The sequence below is a fragment of the Mesitornis unicolor genome, unplaced genomic scaffold, assembly GCF_000695765.1.
Source record: "Mesitornis unicolor isolate BGI_N332 unplaced genomic scaffold, ASM69576v1 scaffold432, whole genome shotgun sequence".
Taxonomy (NCBI): domain Eukaryota; kingdom Metazoa; phylum Chordata; class Aves; order Mesitornithiformes; family Mesitornithidae; genus Mesitornis; species Mesitornis unicolor.
In genome coordinates this window covers 38,460-60,382 of record NW_010169624.1, presented here as the reverse complement: position 1 = coordinate 60,382, position 21,923 = coordinate 38,460, and the positions used below count along the sequence as shown (strand labels likewise).

The window sequence follows — 21,923 nt, the reverse complement described above, 5'->3', positions numbered from 1 at the left end:
CCAGCCGCTCTTACCTCCAGACAGGCGGCCTAGCCCTCCGCGGCGCTTATGGAGCGGAAGAGAGCGACTGGGGAGCCTTCTCCGGCGCGCGGCGGTGACGTCAGTGCCCCGGCCATTGGGCGAGAGGGGCGGTCGTTAGCGCGCGGGTGTTCACCGTGGGGTGGCAGCGGATAATGTGAGAGTTGCGTGCCGCGTTGCGGCAGATCATGGCTTCTCCTACGTGGGTGTTCACCGCGGGTGGCCGGAATACCAGTGATGTCCCAGTGACGGTGGTGACGACGACTTCCGTCAGTAACAAAAAAGAAAAACGGGCCTACTCTTTTAGGGCAGAAAAGATGTTTTTCAGCAGCCAGCTCGTTGAGGTGGAGGGGTGAACAGCCGGCGTGTTTCCGGCTGTTCCCAAACGCTTCCAGTGGCTTCCTGGGATAAAAACGAAGGCACAATTTGGTTTGCAAGAGGGTCCCGTCGTCGCAGAGATGCCTTGTTTACACGGAGGCATCCCCGGGGGAAGGCATCCGATCTGAGTGACTTACACATCTTCACCTCACCCTCGAATGAGAGTTGGTTTCTAACAGCATTACTGGTGGTGATTTCTACTGTGTTCCTCAAGATTTCAGCAAATAAACCAGGGTTCAAAATGCAGTGGATTCATATTTCTCACTGCGAGAGCTTGCTGTCTGGAAGATGGTACAAGAATCTGTGGCTTATCTAGGAGATAAGATCCGCATTTTACATATTTACATTCTGATAAATAGTAGAACAGAAGTCAGTATCCACATCAAAAGCATTGGCATTACTAGCAAAATACCTCTTCCTCCTCCTTTCCATTCAGAATCTCATTTGAAAATTTTTATAACTAAAGTCTGCAGCCTATCCCCTCCAAGGCAGATTAAGATAAGCTCATTTGAATCCTTCAATGTGGCTGAAGAGGGCCTGTTCAGAACCATAGGTTATGTGGGATTGCATGTGGCCAATTATTAAGTCATGGCTGGTTGGCTGAAGGGAATGTGCTAAGCTGACTTACACAGCATTAGGGTTTCTAGAAGAAGAGAAAAGCAGTTCCAGTCTGAAGACAGATGAGGTCAAGGCTGGGGAAACTAGAAGAGTGGATTCATAGTGGGAACAGGACTGGAAGTTCGGGGTCTTATCTAGCTTCAGTGCACTCCTCTGTGCCTTCAATGCAAATTAAAATGTTGCAAAAGTGAGCTTCCTTTTAGTAAGATGGTTTACATCTAAGTGCTATACTATTTCTATTTAATTAAATCAGTACGAACTCCAAATAAGAGTCTGTCCCCCTACTCCTAGTTGGAAGCATATCTAAAGATCTTCAGATGGAGTATTTACTTGTTTACATCTTGTCATCTCCATTTTCTCCAGGAGATTTAGAGGTTTAGGGTTTCGGTTTCAACCAAAAATGGCTGCAAAAGCAATAAAATTTTTAATTTTATTTTATAACAGAGTACTTACGAAACCAGTAAACACAGCAGTTCTTTAAGAGCCTTTCGGCTCTTTGTGGGATGCACATATGAATAGTAGAACCAATGGTATCCTTACTGTCTGCTAATATTTTAGTGTAATAATACAATATTTCACTGAATTGTCATAACCATTTTTTATTTTCAAAAACCAGTGTCTTAAATATTTTATAATGTTCATTTTTACTACTACAGTTACAGAATTATGCACCGTAGGTAAAAGGGAATTTAGGAGAGGTGGGTTTTTTCCAAAAAATCAGAAATTCAACAGTCTGAAGGCTAGCAGAGAGATAGCAAGACCTGCACTGCTAAATAAAATAATACTTTTAACTACTGGTGTGCCACATGTCTACAAGGACCTCAGAACACTTGGCACATGTTTGGTTCATTCTTACCACAATATTCACATGCCACAGGTTGGGAAATACAGAAAGGGAAGTTGATTGATAGATCAATTGATTTATCAAACATTAGGTAGGAAGATTCTGCCAAAGTCTTATTTCCTAAACCAAATATTTTGTTTCAAGGTGAAAGAAAAATGCAGCACATGCTGGTCAATGTTCAGATTCAGCCAGCTCTGTTTGTGGATTGTAACCACGTATAGCATTAATGCAGTACAAATTGGATTCAGAGTATTTAATGATCATACAGTGTGGCTCTTTGTCGCCTTCTAGCGGTTTACCTTTGTTATAGTTTTGTTACTGGCTCCAAACTATTACAGATTTATGGTTTTGTTCAGTTAACTGAGGTTCCTATACTGAGTGCCATAGATCTTGTAATTTCTTGAGGCAGTTGACTCAGAGGATTCCTAGGTATATAAGCGTTCATTTTCTGCTTAAAATAGCTGTGTTGCTTGTTTGGTTTTCAAGAGCAGAGAGTGAGTATTTAAGGAATTACTTACAGCTCATATAATTCAATTGTTTCATGCTGGTGTCACTCTGAAAATATATTATGATTTTATATACAGATATCTATAAAAAAAATCTATCCAAGAAAAGCCATACTGCCATCCAGTACTTATTGGAAGGCATTTCATTTGAGAGGCCTATGAATGATTGTTGATTTTTCTCTATCTTTCCAAAACAACAGAAAACAATCCTAAATATTTTCTCCAAAGCAGTCAAAGTGACAGGCATCTTTAACGTAATTACTCCTTTATTATGATGTGTCTTGTTCATAGAATCACAGAATTAGGGTTGGAAGAGACCTCTAAGATCATAAAGTACAACCATCAACCTAACACCACCATGCCCACTAAACCATGTCTTGAAGTGCCACATCCACATGCTTCATGAACACCTTCAGGGACGGTGACTCCACCACTTCCCTGGCCAGCCTGTTCAGTGTTTGATCACTCTTTCAGCAAATAAATTTTTCCTAATATCCAATCAAAACCTCGCCTGGCACAACTTGAAGCCATTTCCTCTTGTCCTGTCACTAGGTACATGGAAGAAGAGACCAACACCCACTTCTCTACAGTCTCCTTTCAGGTAATTGTAGAGAGCAATAAGGTCTCCCATCAGTCTCCTCTTCTCTAGACTAAACGATCGCAGCTCCCTCAGCCACTCCTCACAAGACTTTTGCTCCAAACTCTTCATCAGCTTCATTGCCTTTCTCTGGACACACTCCAGCATTTCAATGTCCTTTTTGTAGTAAGGGGCCCAAAACTAAACACAGTATTTGGGGTGCGTCCTCACCAGTGCTGCTTACAGGGGAGGGATCACTTCCCTAATCCTGCTGGCCACACTGTTTCTGATACAAGCCAGGATGCTATTGGCCTTTTTGGCCACCTGGGCACACTGCTGGCTCACGTTCAGCCGCTGTGAGCTGCTGTTGACCAACACCTCCAGGTCCTTTTCTGCCTGGCAGCTTTCCTGCCACTCGTCCCCAAGCCTGTAGCGCTGCATGGAGTTATTGCGACCGAAGTGCAGGACCCAGCACTTGGCCTTGTTGAAGCTCATACAGTTGGCCTCAGCCCATTGATTCAGCCTATCCAGGTCGCTCTGCAGAGCCTTCCTACCCTCAGGAAGATCAACACTCCCACCCAGTTTGGTGTCATCTGCAAATTTACTGAGGGAGGGAGCACTCTCATCCAGGTCATTGATAAAGATGTTAAACATCTTTACTATCTGCAGCGGAGACCTGCAGCGAAGAAAGGAGTGAAGCCTGAGGAGAACAACTTTGAAGAACACCAAGGTCGGTTGAAAGAAAGAAAGGGGGGGGTGGGAGAAGGAGGACGCAGAGCCCAGGTTCCCCTTTTGCAACCCGGCGTCCGGCCCGTAGAGCTCAGCAGTGGGGCAGGTCCACAGTGAGCAGTGGCTGCCCCTGAAGAAGCCGTGACTTCGGGCAGTGTGTGCTGGAGCAGTTCGTGTGCGAGGGAACTGTGACCGTGGGCAGACCCAGACTGGAGCTTTGTGGACTTGGGCTGAAGCAGTTTTGTGCATGAGGTAAACTGCAGCTGTGGGCAGACCCACATTGGACTTTTGAGGACTTTTTCTCCTGTGCAAAGGGCACAACGTGGAAGCAGAGAGAGAGTCCTGCCTACCCCTGAGGAGTAGTTTTTCATGGCTTGAAACAGACTGCAACCCCCACTCCCATCCCCCTGCGCCTCAAGGCAAAGCGAGGGGTGGGGGGGAGGTGAAGAAACCAGGAACAAAAGCTGAGCCCGGGAAGAAGGGAGGGGTGGAGGGTGGGGAGGTGTTTTGACTTTAAGATATGGTTGTATCTCCCATTGTTCTACTCTGATGTTGGTAACAAATTAAAATTGTTTCTTGCTTTTTTCCTCCTTATGATGAGTCTGTCTTTTGCCCGTTACTTTTTAAGTGGTGAGAAGCCCTCTCAGTCTTTATTTTGACTAGCCCGTTTTTTGGGGTATTGTGGTGCTCAGCTATGCACTGGACCTAAACCACCAACAGGTCGTAATAGGCTTCTATTCTATAGGCATCCTAAGGGAGAACATAAAGCAATAGAATTGCTTTGTCTGCAAGTGAAGCTTCTTCTGACACTAATCAGTCTTTTTGACCTTTTAATGTAAGTCTTAATAAAAGATGCAGAGATTATTTATTAAATAGTTCAACCTTACTAAGTAGGCACTTTTATCAGGTATCCACCATGAGCCCTTTCTAGCAGTTACTGGAAAGCCAGTACATCCAGAGAACATTCCCTTTTCTTCTGTCAATCTCTGTCTTAAACCACCACTTAGCAACCACGGTGAAAATGCTAAACCAATGCACACTTAAATGAGATTAGGTCAGTGAGAGTATAGCTATGCTGTCTTGAAACTAAACTGAGAAATTCTGTGTTACCTCTGGTAAGTCTGCAGCTTGCATTTAAGATGTGTTTACATAGACTTGTGCACCATATCTTAAACTATTTCAAGAATGAGTTAGTCTGCACCTGAGTAACCTGAGATGCAGACCATTCCACAACAGTTCCTGGTCTAGAATGTTTGAAATCAAGTTATGGCTTGAAATTAAGTCATTAAAAAGCAGAGTATGAGACGGTACCTTTTAAAATCCCAGGTCAGAGTGAGCAGACCAGTCTGGGAGATGTTAGTATGTGTAGTTGACTTGTGTCTCAAAGGCTTTAGCCACATTGGGCATTTCTGGGATTGTGAGGCCTGTTTCTCTGCAATATAATCTAATGAATTTGAAATCTCATTTATGGGCAGACCAGCAAGTTACCAGAAGAGGGTGTAGCAGGAGTAAACTGAAGCATGAACATCCATCTGCTCATCGGGACCTGCCTACGTTCACTTGCCACTCAGTGAAAGAGGGGTGAGTACCTGATGTTTCCTCTGGCATATCAGAAGACAAATACTTGCAAAAAGACAGTTACAGGTGGCTGCTTGGCTCAATGGCATGCTTATGGTAACTTATGTCTCTGCCTGTATTCTACAGAAACCAGATATATGCAGGGAGCAGGGAGACAAGACAGGAATAGAGAGTTTACAGTGATTTATTACAAGGTGGATGGTGAGTCCATGAAGAGAGTCCAGAGATATCTGTCTGCCAGGTTTGTGCTCCAGCCACTAGATTGGGTAAGAAAGGGAATGGAGTCTTGATGCTAACCCACAGGGATGTCTTACATCTTCAGGAACCAAAAAAAACTGTAGCAGTGACACTTAGGACACTGGAAAAGAAGTGTAACCTCCAAGATTTTCCATGTTGTGATATAGTTTGCTGGACCTGGGGACAGAATATGCGGCAACCTAAGGCCAGGTGAACTTAGATTCACCTCTCAGTTAAAATGCTCTGGAAATGTCTTTTTTTCTGCATTCAAATTAAATTAAATGGCTTTAAACCTACTAAACGCAGACTCTTTTCCCGTTTGAAAATGTAACATTTCTAATCAAAATACAGATGTAAAAGTACATGGAAAAAAAGGAATCTGAGCTTGATGTAGCTTTGTTTTAGGGAGGAAAAACAACATAATTCAGTAAGACTAGCTTAAACCCTGTGATTAAAGCTTTTTTAGCATAACAGATAGGGAGGATGAGATCTACACTGAGATAAAGATAGTACAGATCAAAAGAGTCAGTGTTCATGCCAGCTAGACTAAATGTGAGGATGTGGTGAAGTACTGGGTACCATATCTGGTTACTTTACATACAAAGCTTTATTTGCTGAATGTAGATATATCTGTGACATTATATTTATATATGGGAACTGTAGAAATAAATTGAAACCAATCTACCATGTATGGAGTATTTGTTCTGATATTGTTCTAAGATTGCATTTCTTCCAATTAGTTTTTAAAGCTGTAATTTTTTATACCTCTCTCTCTCTCTCTCTCTCTCGAATTGCAGAAGTAAATTGTGTTAGAAATTGAGGTTTATTTCTAAATTTCTAAATCATTAGCGTTCCACCATTCTCACTTGATAGCTTCTGTGCATAAATTCAATAGAATCATATATGTCATACTCAAACTTCATTTTAGCAGGAAGCTTAGGACTACTTTAGGAGTAAATCAAACTTAGGATCCAAATTGCTGTTGTCATTTTGAAGGGGATTTTTATATTTATTTATCTGCACATGGCCCCTGAAGAGGCAGGATGCAGGACTGGAAGGCTCTTTGGTCTAACTCAGTGTGGCTGCTCTTTATGTTTCAAGAGCAGGATGTGGTGGGAAGGGAATGTGAATGTCAGGATGGGAACACACTGCTGGATATGAAGACGCCACAGGCCCATGCCACTGTGTGCAAGGCAGCAGGAAGGGTCTGTGCCCCACATCTATTGAACAGGCCAAAAAGTCCTTTCTTGTCGAGCTACACCAGAAAGAAACATGAAGGAGAGATTCTATCATCTCTGCAGGAAGATTGATGGCTCAGAAAATGAAAGGTTTAGCATGGGATGCCACTGAACTGAACAGATTCCATTAGCTGCACTTAATTTCTATTGTTATTTTTCATTGTTGCTGCAGTGCTGCCTAGAAACCTGAGCCTCACAGTGCTCCAAGGCTGGAAATGCTCATAAGAAGATAGTCTCTGTCTCAGAAAAATTAAACAATAAGCAAAAGACAAAAAAAGGAAGAGCAGGAGCAAAAAAACCCTTCAGTACACAGAGGACATCACTAGTGTTGGATTATTTCTGGCACACAGATGCAGGAAGGACTGGAGCAACATTCCAGCATAACAAAAGCCAGAAACAGCTACAGCTGCAGTAGAAGAGGTGCACAGTTCCATTATACTCTATGACACAGGGAAGGGGGCAAGAGGATGCCGCTCCTTTAGCCCTTCAATCTAATCCACAGATAAGAACAACTTAAGGCTTTGCATCACATGCAGTTATTCGTATCTGTGCAAAGTGAGGATAAAGTAGCATTTCTGCCGGTGGAAAAGTCCACACATAAAAATCAGGCCCTTGATATTTTCTGAAACACAGATATTGCCAGTGGTGGGTTTTAATGTAAGCAGCCCCTGCCTGTAAAAGAAGGAACTAGAGCAGCTGAGACTTAGAGACTTAACCAGTAATTTACTTGAAAGACTAGCTTCAACTGCAAGACTGCAACAGTCAGTCTAATGGGGGCAACTGATACAATGCAATCTGGTAAGAGTCTGAGCTACTACTTCTGAATCACTGCCACACAAAAAGGTTCCAATAGGTCTTGGTTGCTGTGCAGTTGTGTAGGCCTTACTGCCATTCTGCAACCCATGCATCCCCTGTCTTCAGAGAATGTCTTAAATGTTTCATAACCTTAAAATCCCAAACAACCTAGGAGAGCTTGCCTATTCTTGTTTTATTTATGTTGCTGACAGGCTTTTCATAGTGACGAAAAACAGCTCCACTAGCTATGCTTAAGAAGGTCAGACTGTAATGTTCTGATCAGAAAATACCCTGAGAGGCTGGCAACCTCAAGTGGCATCTTGTACACTGACAAGAGAGGAAGAAGCTATTGATCTGGGATGGGAACCCCAATCTGTGCATTCTGCACAGGCTTTTTTTACTGTCAAGCTCAATAGAGGAGAGAACTTACAGGTTCCTCCACAAGGTTCTGTAGCTCAGCTCTCTCTGCACATTGCCAAACACAGAGATGGTAACTAAAGATTTACAAAGATTTTGGAGGTGGGGGAGTACAGGCAGGAGGGAAGATAATCTCTTGGAAGTAGAGAAAACTGGAGCAGACAACTGCCTCAGAGGCTGTAGTTGTACTACTAAGCTTGTTCTCTGGCTCAGAGGTCAGTTGGCATAGGTTGCGACAATACTGTTAATTTGAGCTAGTCTCCAGAGCAGGGCTGCCACACACAAGCTGCCTATTGGGAACAGCCCCTGCTCATGCTACAGTCCTGAATTATGCCAGTAAATTAGTGGGCCAGTTGCTAGCTGGCCCCAATCAACTAGTTAAGAGTGTAATGCTGAAGAGTATTATAGGGAAGAGATATACTGCTGTGATTTCTTCTGCTGCAGGGTCTCTGCATCATTACTGGCAATTGCCTTATTGGTGGCTTAGGAGGAGGAAGGCAGCTACTCACTGCCCTCGAGACTTTATATACTCCTGCAGATGCTAACCTATTTCCAGTGTCTTCTGTGGACAATGCTGTGCTACTGCAACTGCAGGCTGTGCAGTAAGAAGCAGGTCCTCCCAGAAAAAGTAGCAAGGCTACTTGTATGGGCAAGGCTAGAACTGACCACAGCACCAAATAGTTCTGGTCAAGCTTCACAGAAAACCCATCTAGTCTTTCCTTTGTGCTGAGCCCATGCTGCCGCAGGCAGTCCTGTAACCATGCCTTACACTGCACACACGCTAATTCAGCTCTCAGCTCCTGCCTGAATTAACTGCTGCCCTTGCCCAAATAACCTGGACTTGCATTTGCTCTGTTTGCAATTACAAAATATCTTCTGTGCTTTAAACACATTCCAGACATATGGACTGTAATCTGGAGATTCTTTGAGGAGTGGACAGTTGTTCTGTTCAGAGTACCTACTACTAAAAACACAGCAGTAGGAGTAAGAAAAAGCAGACTTCACTGAAAAAAAAACAACAAACCAAACAAAAACAACCCAAACCCAAAATAGTAAATCAACATATTTCCTGACAGTTCGTCAATATCAACTTTACAGTTCACAGAATCACAGAATCACAGAACGTTAGGGATTGGAAGGGACCTCAAAAGACCATCTAGTCCAATCCCCCTGCCAGAGCAGGAACACCTAGATGAGGTTACACAGGAAGGCGTCCAGACGGGTTTTGAATGTCTCCAGAGGAGACTCCACAACCTCTCTGGGCAGCCTGTTCCAGTGATCTGTTACCCTCACTGAGAAGAAGTTTCTTCTCAAATTTAAGTGGAACCTCCTGTGTTCCAGCTTGTGTCCGTTACCCCTTGTCTTATCATTGTTTGTCACCGAGAAGAGCCTGGCTCCATCCTCGTGACACTCACCCTTTATATATTTATAAATATTAATGAGGTCTCCCCTCAGTCTCCTCTTCTGCAAACTAAAGAGACCCAGCTCCCTCAGCCGCTCCTCATAAGGGAGATGCTCCACTCCCTTAATCATCTTTGTAGCCGTACACTGGACTCTCTCCAGCAGTTCCCTGTCCTTCTTGAACAGAGGGGCCCAGAACTGGACACAATATTCCAGATGCGGTCTCACCAGGGCAGAGCAGAGGGGGAGGAGAACCTCTCTCGACCTAAAGACAGTCCTAAAAGACTGACCTAAAGAACCTCTCTCAACAGTTAGACAACTTTATTACAGTGATGAATATCCAGGCCACAGGTTAGTAGCTTCTTACTTGTAAATCAGTCAGCTTAGCCAAACAATCCCTATTTGCTTTTGAATATAGTTGATGGCAATAATTTAGGAAAGATGAGCTGAATTCCATTGACAAGCTGCATCTGCTGTGTCTGAAGTTATCACTGCAGGACAGATGCCTTTCTCAACGCAGTTCCCTATCTTCCTTCTGTGCACCCATCCTGTGATGCCCCTGACAACATCAGTGGTTGTTAAGAGGCAAGGGCACATGCACTTCTATATGTTAATACAGGCTGTGCGCTTCACAGGTTTGCCATTTATTCCCTGCCTCAACTCTGTCCTGAAGTTTAAAGTTACAGTTGCTATCTTGGATGACACAAGCAATAAGTAACTATAAACTAATAGGGTTCACATATGAGCCATTCTAACTTGATTGGGCAAATTCTCAAATGTTGGCATGAAACTTAGCTTTTTCCTCAGTTTAGTCTTCTGTCATGGCTCTTTTGTTACTGGTTTTAGTTTTGAGTATGTTCTATATCACAACTGAATTTTGGAAAATCAGAGACAACAGGTGATGTTTCGCCCACCTCGACAGTGCACTGTATTGTAGTTTCCTATACAGACTTGCCTTACTTTGCTTAAAATTAAATCCAGGTCATAGCTAAGCTGTAAATACTTTTTTGTTGTTGTTGTTATGAAAACTATATACTGTAGGCCAAATGTAGGCTACCTGCACAGAAATCTTGAAGGGCTGCAGTCATACCCATAAACAGATTTTCCTCTTCCATGAGCATACAGGGATGGTTTGCACAGGAAACATGCAATAGCTGCCAAGCAGATGTACTTGTTAAATGCGGTCACTCATGGTACAGCCATCAAACTCAGTAGCACATTCTATTCCGTGGTCCTAGGTGAGGCAGGTGTTTTCCAGTTTGCCCTGGTGCTTTGTGAGAGAGCATTTGGCCCTGTGCATTTAATCTCTGATGCATTTTATTTAGAAGGTGCTTTAGTTCTTCAGCCTCCTGGCTGCAGACATAGTGTGCCAGTCTTCAGCAAGATGGAGAAGGACTATAAATAGTGCAGCCTAGGCTGCCACAGGCAGCTTTTGGTCTGCTTAAATTTCTTGTTGAAATCCAATCTGCTGAGGAGATTCAGCATAGTACTAGCACCAGCTCGTCTCTCCAGTAACTATGTTTCATTTTTTAGGTACACAGTTACAGCTCCTTACCTTTCTTGAACAAGGACAGCACTGCCATTCATCTGTGCTTTCCTCTAGCTCCTAGCTTTCTTGCAAACTCTTGCCGTGTAAACTGTCATATATTTTCATGAAAACAGCTACCTATGAAGAAAATGCATTCCCTCATTTTCAAAACAACAAATAAAATTAATCTCAAAATTAAGTACCCAGAGGTAACAAACATCATCTTTTTGAAGCCCATTGAGCTTTAAGTGTAATTAGTTCCTGCTCTAATTTGTATCATCAGCATGTAGGCTCACTAGGAGCTCTTCCTCAAGTTGTTTGTATAAGGAAAGGACATTTTTGCTGCAGGCCAAGTACATTAGAAAATATCACCAAGAGCCCAGTTCTGCACTCAGAGTTCTTTGTTTTCCTTCACAGGTACCTATACTGAGAGCTTTTTCTTCTCTTATTTTGTGCTTGATTCAGAGTTACTACTAAAGAGAGAAACCATATTTCCACAACGTTCCACTGCCTAGCATACCTTTCAGTAAGTATATTTTATTTACAGCACAAAGCTAATGGAGGCCATCTTTGAACAGTGCATTTTAGAATCAAAGCACTTGAATTGTTTGAACTCCACATCTCCAGCTTTTTAAAGCAAGCTGCAGCCAAGACTGCAGAGCAGTAGTTCCCGTTATTCCTTCCTGCTGGGGTGCACCCTAAGAGGGACAATACTTAAAATAATTTCAGAATATGCTCTCAGCATTGCCCTGTGCACACAAGCAGATGGGATTACTTGTGTCAAAACAAATAATCTACTTAATATTACACTTGAAAGTAAACCGTCATGTCTTGAGACAGGTGGATCTCATAAATCTTTGCCTTTCATCAAATATTTAACCTACATCCTTTGAAAGAGCACTTGTGGACATCTCACACAACCTGCCATTTGCTTGCCACGCCAAAGTGAAACCTGCATGTAACGGAGGTTAGCACAGAACGTTTTTGACAAGATGGACAGACCTCATTAGCCCTTGCTCAAGGATCTTGAAATTCTGGGCCCAGCCTTAGCAGCTTTGGTGCCAACCCAAAGCACTGGGCATCTTCCTTGCCAGTGTATCCCCATGGTCCTAGCCACACTAGGGCATCTTCCAAGTGCCAAGCCACTGTGCAAGATGTCTCCTTCACAGGTGGACAGAGTTCCTCTGGTCAGACCCAAGCGCTGCTTTTCTGGAAGTAAACCTTTGTTACAGTTTCAGACACGTCCCAGTTTGTTACTATTTGTTACTGTGCTTTTATCCCAGCTGGCCCTTGCTAAATCTGAGATACAAGAGACTAAATTTGTAGGCAAGATAGAGCATAGTATCAGTGATCGACTAAAACCCTGGACTTCCACAGACATTCTGGGTTTCTGGTCTATTGCCATTTTTCTGTTGCCTCCCTCTGCTACACAGGCATTAATGATTTCTCAGTTCCATAGGGTTTAAGGTTTAATAGCCTGTAAGCCTTTTCTCCCCATAGGTACCTGCTTTCTTTGTCCTCAGCTGGGTTAATCAATTAAGATACCCAGGAGTTATAAAGGCCAATTTCAACTCACTTACATTTAGCTGGAATCTTGAATGAGAAAAAAAAAGTCCAAAGCCTCTCATTTCAAAGCTTGTTACCTCATGCTCTCCAAAACACAGCTGATTTGACAATACATAGACAAATTTGTGTCCATTTCCCTTTTAACTTTGTGATTTGGCTATCCCAATATAGTTTTTCTGACACAAGCTGTTGTTTGGAAGGGCAGTGTTTCTACTGCTGGGAAGCTGGTGAGACACTAACTTCTTACTATAAATAAATGTAACACAGTAGTAGCATGGACGTATAGCAAAGTCCAGTTTGGATCCATCAGCATATGCCGAACTTGTAAATCTGCCTCACTTTCTAGCATGTGACTTGCTGCAGCAGAGAACTCGCCAGTCCCCAGCAAAGTGAAGAGAGACTTGAGAGTGATTCCCCAGCAGTCCAAGGACATCACACAGTACCAGGTCTACAAATCTCTCACTACCTGATCCCAGCCTTAGTGTTGCCCTTCTGCTACAGCTCCACACCTACCCTTTCAACCCAGTTTTCTGTTCTACACTCAGTAGTCTTTGGCTTCCACATGGCTTCCCCCATTTGCCACTTTTCCTACCTTAACCTTCAGTATTTGGCTGTTTCTTCTTTTTCCTGCATCTTGCTTGGGTACCAGTTGGTGGCAGGACCAGTACAGACAAAAGGCTCGGGCACCTCTCTCTGCAGAGCAGCCTCTAGCTTTCAGGAAGAGTTCCTGGAAGGTCAGGCTTGATGCAGTGCATGTGACTCATGTGAATTTGTCTGATACAATTCCTCATTCCAAAGCCTGAGAACACAGAGCTTCTTTGCAAATGGCCACACAGGGGCTTTTTTTGTAGTTAACCTTGACAAAGCTGACTGATTTTCCCATCGCAATCTGGTTTCAAAAACAGTTAAATGCTTTTACGTGAAATTTGCATATGCACATAAAAGTCAGCTGAAAGCTAGTATCAGACAAAGATATGACAAATGAAATCATTAGAGCTTAACTGAAATTAAGAAAGCCCCTGCTACACATCTACAGATAAAGGACAGTAACTGGATGTGCCTGCTCAAAACTGGCAGCAGCACGCACTGGTAAAATCAGAAAAGAAACACACTGGAAATAAGGGGAATTACAAAGAGAAGTTCAAGTGAAACTACAGTAATAAAGCTGCTCTTTCACATCAGGTTTTGAAGAAATACTGAACCTGTTAAAAATAAACAAACAAAAAACCCAACAGACAGTACTTTGGCTACCTTATAAAGGTTTTCACAGCGAGGTAAGTTTTAGTGACTTCTGGTGCAAAATTATTTAAGTTTTATCTAAGTACTGCACACTGTTCTTGTAAGCCTATAAAAGTACATTCCTTCTTTAAATCCATGGAAGATTGAATAATATACTTTGTTCATATTAGGACAACACTCCATAAAATTTTATTTGTAGAATACCAGGTTACAAACATATATAAAAACAACAAAACATAAAAACTTGTTAGGAAACCAAACTAAAATAATAAGCAAGTGCATTTTGCTCAATAGTTTAATTTCAAGACAATCTTCAATAAAAAGCTTACTCCATTAAACCTGAATATTTCAGTATTCATTATGGTTTCTATAGTGTATTAAAGAATCCTAAGTCACTTTAACAAACATTCTAATTAATACATCAAATAACAGAGAGAGTTTCCGTGAGGGAGTATATAGTAGTTTCCATTGCAAGAATGCACATGTACAATACTATATAGTAACAAAGCCAAACCATTGAACAAGTGTGAACAGATTTGCATTCTGATTAAACTGAACAAAAAATAATTAAAGTTATTTCTGAAACTTCAGGTTGTGTTAACACCAAGATATATTTTATTTTAAATGTAAAATGTAAAGTATCGTGTTCAGGCAACTTCAAGTCATTGTGGCACAATTAGTCAAACAACTCTAACTGCATGTATCTGAAACTTTCAATAGAAAGATCTAGTTTCTATTTATTTAATCCAGTTTTAATAAGGGAGAAAATAAATTAGAAACAAGAAGGCTCTCCCTCCCGTATTTACAGACTGCAAAATGTTACTTTCTCATCAGAAATTCTAGTTTTCTTGTCAAACTTTATTAAGCTTTGTAACTATTAGCACCCTCACAGTTTGGTCAAAGGCACCACAAACACACAGTCCCTTTTTGTCCGGGCTCCAGTCTAGGCTAGAAATTGGCTGTGTTGACAGAGTCACATTCTGCAAGAGACTGACAGAACCCACCAGCCCCATCTCAGCTTCTTCAGAGTCCTTCTTCAAGCGCTGAGCTGGGTACTCACTGGCAGTAAGAAAATTAAAACAAAAACATATGCTTAAAATTTACTGATACAGACACATCATTATCCTCTTTATTTTCAAAAGAAGGGCTTCCTCTGTTCTGAAGATAAGGCAAATGAATGTCTTAAAGATAAATAATCATATCCACCTACATCCACACTGCATACTTAGTTAATATTTAATGAAAGAAAAAATGAGGCTGGAAGTTATGAATCCTGACACCTCTCTCCTATACCCCTTAATTTTTAACTGTTCGGCTTTTGCCAAAGGCAAGAATATTTCATCTCAGCTTTCCCTGCAAAACTTAATGCACCTACTTCACTGCATTTAGTATGATTAAATTATTTTGCCATGTAATGTAAGAAGATGTAAATTTACGAATCATTAAAAGTCTAGGCTTTCAATATTCTTCTTAGGCATAACTGCTACCACATAAGAACTTTAAGAAATCCATTTTCTTCCATTTATCACCTTGTTAACAAAGTATACAATTAGATCTTCATAATGTTAAAAGTGACAAGGGCAAAATTCACCTGTGTGAATTCACATTCTTTTTTGGATTAATTCAGGATTCCCAATCAAGTAATGACACTGAAATCACTCTTTCTACTGAATTCACGAGCAATAATTTTAACTAGATATTCTGAGGTTGAAAGCAGGACCCCACTCATTTTCAGGAACATTCTTTCTTAAAACATTAAATGGTTGGTTTCTTATTCCCCCTGTTGCAGGCTGGAAAGTGATCACTTACTATTTCCACAGATGAAGGCTCCCAGCTCCTCCACTCGTCATAAATATATCTCTGTTCTGTGGTAGGTGCCGAACCTGCCATATGGTAGATTTTTGCACCTAATTAAAAAAATCAGCATAAAAGTCAGCTACAGATGAGCTTCACAAGAAAGGATGCAGAATCTTAAAAAAACTAATCGCTTGTATGAAGAGAACCTGGCTTTCTCATGGTGGACAGTGGAACATCCATTCTGAAGTACCTTCCCTTCCTACAGCCTTGCAACCTGCTGCCACAGAAGCGGCCAGTTCCCACAGAGTAGAAGCCAAGTCAGGCCTCCAACACACCCTGTTGTTCTGCAGGGATAAGGCAGCAGCCCTAACAAGGCTAACACTCACTAGGACTTCAGCTTCTTCAAGACTGGCCACATGAGCAAGGTTAAAGTGAGATAAAGTAGCAGCATAAGCATGTCTTTAGAAACTGCTCTAGAACTACAGGACTCTCAGGCTCTTAGGTGACAGTCCCCAGGAGGTTAATTTCACTGTCTGACATCTCTTAAAACCATTATCAGAAGGGAATATACTACAAACACTGTGCAAACACAATAATCTACAATTCAAACCTAAATCTCAGCCAGGGCACACAAGATGGCAGAGCAACAGAAATCACTTGGGAAAAACATCAACACACATACTCTAACTTAATATTTACCTGTCTGCCAGTGTCTAAAAGGAAACGCTTAAATGCAGTGAATGAAAGATAAGGAATTCAGTTTTCACATTTTGATTATTTCAAACACTAATACAGTAATACTTCTATGTTATCTAATCAAAGTACTTCCAACATCTTATCTGCTTTGAATGGTGGTATGGATAATATTAATTTAAAGCTATTAAACTGAAACTCAGGTTTTTCTAGTTTAGACAGTCCTGGAGAACTTTACCACAAAACTTCTTTTTCTCTGATTATCATCTCATTTTGTTCACTTAAAAATAAATAAATAAATACTGCTTTATGAGTATGCTTATAAAAGTTTTCCATATTTAACAGGCCACTGAAGGCCACTAAGTGCCTCCTATATATCCTTTTGCTCACTCTCAATATACTAATCCAAAAATGTTTTTTTCTGAATAAAAATAATGATTTCTACATCTCACAGAAGGTCTAGTGACTGCAGGATGAAAAGTGTTTGCAGAGGGCTCATTTTATTTTGGGATATATTTAAGATTCAAATGTGCATGCTCATCACAATTTAATATGGCCTCCAATAACTAGGGCCATAGATAAGAGCCCAGAGGTGCAACTGCAACACAGCACAAAGACCAGAGAAGCCCAAATATCAGTTGATGAGAGGAAGGAAACCTGAATGAGTGCTGGGAAACAGATGCACAGGAGCCCTTTTACTACTTGCACCTGTGTCCGCACCAGCCACACTATCACACAGCTTGTGCCCCAGTAACCTGAACAATTATCACCTATCAAAGACAACAGTTTGAGACCTGTAGTACTTTGACAGCATATATTAAAAAAGTTTGTGTCTCATTTTGGAATTCTGTGTTTCCTCATACCTTCTCTGAAACAGAAGCAAACCCTTTGGTTGGATGCTGAGTTCTCATATTAAAAACATGGAATTTTCCCTCAAGCGATGTGGCCACTAGCTTGTTCATATATACATCTTTTCTGTCAAACTCCACACTGCAAACCTGAAAATATAAACCAATACATTCAGTCTTGAAATTCAGCCACTGCTAAAAGAAGATGGGAATTTTGTGACTTGTAAATACATACTAAACACTAGTTATTTTTACAATGACATCACCACCGATTTTGAAATAACAAAATCACCTGAAAACAAGAATCAACTGAAAACTACCCCATGCTATCCAGACCAAGAATGTGAGGGGCACAATTTGCTGAACTTAAAGAAAACAATTCCTTGGTACAATCTCAGCCAAAATGTCTTCTGAGTAAGTTTCAAATAAAGAGTCCTTTTAACTTTTCCATCCTGCATAGAAGCTGGAATGAAAAATATTTTTATGGTTTCCTTACCCCATTCTTAATATTGGTCTCCCATCGGAGCGACATGTTTTTTAAGTCAAACAATTTAATGTCCCCATTGTCATATCCAGCACATACAACACGTTCGTCTTGATTGTAAGCATTGCCTGGACACAGAGGAAGAATTAATCAGAATACAGAAATCCTCTTTAGAAGTCTGTAAATTTCAGATCTCCTAAGCTTGCATTTCCAGCTTCTATTTATGCCAGTAAAAAATGACTTTTGGGATATTAAGATTTAATGAAATAGATGGTTTTCAAACTTGAAGGATATAGAAAAATACAGCTTCAAAACTGGCAGTCTGTTTCTTTTAAAAATATGAACAATTTTTTTATGTTCTCTAATTACTGCCTAAAACACAGAGACTAAGTGCTGCACACTGTTCTTGTAAACCTATACAAACACAATCCTTCTCTTAAATCTTCATCTGCTATAAACCACATTCCCCAGGCAGCACCACACCACCCGTGTGGAAAGCAGCTCAGCAGTTCCTTAACCAGCCTCTCAACCATTAAATGTTAGTGGGAAAGGAGCCTTTTCTGCAGACACAGACTTGTAGGGAGGCCCTGGGTGTTACTGTGGCTATAAATACAGAGAAATGTAGAAGCCTGTCTCCAAAAACTTTTTCAGCTAACAGGATTAGGGAAGCACATCAGTGTCTAAAATAAGTTAGCTCAGGGCATGTAGTTCAAGATGAACCTGCCCTTGGCTCAGGCTCCAGTAACTCAAAAGACACCTGAAGAAAATATGAGGCCACTTGTTTTTTTAACATTTGTCAAAGCAGAACACAAAGACATCAATAGCACTGAGCATTATGGTTACACCCACGTGCTAGGAAATGTCCTCTCCTTACTATCAGTTTTGTTATTATAATCTATGCATTTATTAGCAGTTTCTAAAATTCACTCCCTGACTCAAGGCAAAAATGGAGCTACAATCCAGAAATACCAGCTTGTATAGAACACAGCAGCTTGTTCTTTCCAAAAGAAAAATGCAGAGCACACATCAAGCATTGCTGTTGTCTTTGATTAGCTCTTAGCTTCAAATGATCTTCACTTAAATTAATGCCTTAACGCTTGATAGTTGGAACTACGCTACAACAGCGATTGGTTCCCTCTGCACCGCAACATTTACACTTCTTCAGGACAATGTAGCTGGATATACCATTTTTACATTCCTAGGCATAGAAATAAAGCTTGCACAGCTTATCTGTGAAATCACAGAATCATTTAGGTTGTAAAAGACCTTTAGGATCATAGAGTCCAAATGCAAATGATGACCAAAGGTGATAAGAGAATGTGTCTAAAACACAACTATCACAAAATTGGCTTCTTTTGAAAAAAACATTAAAAACACAGATTTGACAATGTTGAAAAGCAAGACCTGCTACTTATGCATCCATACAAAATGAACTATTCCATAACACCCTGAAATATTTAAATACTTTGATAATTGTCAAAGCACAGTCATATTAGAGGGAGAAGTGGTTATAATCTGGCAAATTACCAAATGCTACTGTCCAGCAGTCTCTTTTGTTCTCCCCCTGTACAGGCTCCATATTAGCTACAGGAGTGTCTTTCTGTCTTGGGTCCCACACCTTCACGGTTCCTGTGAAAGAAGGACAGTGGATTTTGTATTATGGATACACTTTCACATCATGTTCAGCTTCCCAGGGAAGCTTTTGCTTTTTAGCCTGATCATTCAAAACATAGCAGCACCACTTTCAAGTCCAGAAAGTCAGACTGCATTTAGCAGACATAAAAAAATGAAACAGATACAAAGCAAAACTATTCATTAAGGATGTTTTCTTTAGCTGATATTTTGCATTTATTCTGCTTTGTATTCCTTCTGTCCCATGCTCAGTGACAATGGTATCTTTTGCTTATCTACAGTGTCTAAAAGAATTAAAGAAATATGTCCCAAACAAGAGTCAAAAGACAGCATATAAAGAAATAGTTGCAACAGATTTGTAACTAGTTCAGATGGCAGACTGTTCCTGGCCATCAAAGCTTGCAAACCGCTTTCTCAGAGTAACTGAAAAGGCTTCCAGAGTTCACTAACTCACCATCTCGACTGCCAGTCACAATTTCTGGTGCACCTTCCCCAATTCCTAAGCCACCTACACCATCTATACTGTTTATGATTTCCTTATGACCTTTCACAGAATATACTGGTATTTCAGGAGCTTCTAAATTCCTAGGTAAGAAAGAAAAAGAAGAAATAATATGGCATTTTCCTTGACACTCAGGGTTTGTATAAATATGAGAGGAAACTTGAGCACAAATTATATAAACTCAGATTAACAGTGAAAAAAAAATATGGATATCACCACTAAGAGTCACAAGGCTTTGTTTGATTCCTTCTTTGACTACTGCTTTAGACTGGTCTGGAAGTTTTTTGTTCAGTTCTGGCTTTCCCTGTTCATAAATGCAGTTGTGGGATTCACCACAGCAACCCGTAAGAACAATTTTTTATGTTGGGTTCAAAATTAATCATGCTACAGATCAAAATACTCCAATTAGCTTTACTTTCAGTAAGTCTATAAAATGACCTTATTCACTGGTCCCCACCTAGCTCAGACTACTGCTCTTCAACTTCGGATGAAAGTTGCACCCAACTGTGGGTTCTGCTGTTATTTCCCATTGTTTCTTATCCTTCAAGAATTTTAAATTTCAACTAGAGACTAATCCATGCTATTCTTCCTATTCCAACAAAATAGAACCAGTAGTTCCTTGGCCAGGGAAATAGAATAATCATCATAAACAACCCCTTTTGGACCCTATAACTTTATTTGATAATCAATTTACCTACACAAATGCATTATACAAATCATTCAGCAATCTGAAAAAAACATTTGAAAGTTCAAGATTAAAAGAACATATTTAATCTAGACATCAAATTTAGGTTGAACACAAGCTCTTATTTGTACTTGTGCATCCATTCAAAAGCGTCTTTTCAATAAAAGATCTAGAAGAACTTTAACAATTTTTTTTGTAGCTGCACACAGAAGATACAAGTGAAACAGCACTGAATTAAACCACTGTGGAGAAATCATGTTGTTTTTACAAAACAGGCATGTTCTGATTCAGCAGTCAGAGAAGTTTAGCGCTGGGTCCCAACGTCTCGCAGCACAGAGCATTCTATACAAAAGCCAGCCGCATACAGAAACATCAGTTCAGACAGATGCATACAACATCAAACGAAAAAGCTTTTAAATATCCATGCTTACCATATATTAAGGTTTCCACCAAAATCTCCTGTAGCTAAGTATCTTTGCTGCAGCGATGTAGCACCGAAAGTTCCACATTTTATAGGTTTAGCCTTTTCAATCTTTTAAAAGAGGATACATTCTGTCAGCAGATGGAAAAAAGCAACACAACCACAGTCGGCTGCAGCAGTTTCTTAAGAGTCCCTGGATGGCAGTTTTCAGTGAAATGTACATAGAATATTTAGCATGAAATACAATCAAAATGCTATCAAAGGCAAATTATAATTTGTGTTTATTTCTCTGCACACAGAAGAGCAGAGACTTCAATTTAATAGTCCTTAAAAAAAATAACCATCTCACCTCAGCTTGCTAATGATACTCAGAGGCTGCTGTCTCTGTTGCTTTGCAAATACAACGGAGAGGGAGTCCCAGCTCTTCCCTGACCTTGCTGGTGTGCAAGGATGGGAGGATCGAGCTATTCTTTCAGTTAACCTGTAGCAACAGCACTGCATGCACTTTCAGTGCCTCATCCCTACACAGTTACATTAACCTCAAAACTCTATTTGCTTGTGGTCCTGGGGGCATCTTCATGCACCTGAGATGCATAAAGGAGCATTCCTGAAGACGAACAAACCCTAAGAAGTCCATTTGAGTTTAAAAAAGAAGAAAATCAAACCCCTCAAAACCAAATATGAATGGAGCACTGAGGCTCCGGCGTTCCCTGTAAGGCCAACCATGACAACAACCCCACCAGCCTATGCCAGACCGGCGTGAGCAAACAGAGCGACATGAATTACGGTTTAACAATTCTAAGACGCAAACCAGGCCAAATATCGTGTTTTTTTTTTCTCCGCTAGCGAGTCCCGCTGGCTCTAGACAAGACCCTGGCTCTCAGCACTAGCGCTGCCTCGGGACTGCGGCCCGGTGGCTCCCTGGGGCTCCCCGTCCCTGGGGCTCCCCGCGTCCCCCCGCCACCCCCGGCGCTCACCTCGCGCAGCAGCGCCAGGCGCCCGCCCTGCAGTTCGTAGAGCTGGAGAAGGCCGGTGCCGCGCGCGGAACTGCCCAAGCAGAGAAGACGAGCACTGCGGGGCAGCCACTTGCAGTCAAACAGTGTGTAGCTGAGCGCCTGCTGCACGTACGTCACCAGCTGCGGCCGCTCCAGCCCCGACCCCGACGACATCCTGCTACCGCCGCTTCACCGTC

General features: G+C 41.3%; 1 protein-coding gene across 1 annotated transcript; it reads right to left on the bottom strand.

The window, feature by feature from the left end:
- Positions 1-14,313: 14,313 nt before the first annotated feature.
- WDR92 (WD repeat domain 92) lies at positions 14,314-21,900 on the bottom strand. The gene is made up of 8 exons (XM_010179385.1): positions 21,709-21,900; positions 20,742-20,842; positions 19,578-19,708; positions 19,019-19,120; positions 17,504-17,619; positions 17,023-17,157; positions 15,479-15,576; positions 14,314-14,728 (listed from the first exon to the last, which is right to left on the bottom strand). The coding sequence occupies exons 1-8, from the start codon at positions 21,898-21,900 to the stop codon at positions 14,521-14,523; spliced, it is 1,083 nt and encodes a 360-aa protein (XP_010177687.1). The 3' UTR covers positions 14,314-14,520.
- Positions 21,901-21,923: the final 23 nt, after the last annotated feature.

Excerpts from the sequence above, each read along its gene's own strand:
- WDR92 (XM_010179385.1), bottom strand. The coding sequence starts at position 21,900 with ATGTCGTCGGGGTCGGGGCTGGAGCGGCCGCAGCTGGTGACGTACGTG. Across the intron at positions 20,843-21,708 it reads GCCTGGCGCTGCTGCGCGAG|ATTGAAAAGGCTAAACCTAT; the intron begins GTGAGCGCCGGG and ends CTCTTTTAAAAG. Across the intron at positions 15,577-17,022 it reads TTGCTTCTGTTTCAGAGAAG|GTGCAAAAATCTACCATATG; the intron begins GTATGAGGAAAC and ends TTTTTTAATTAG.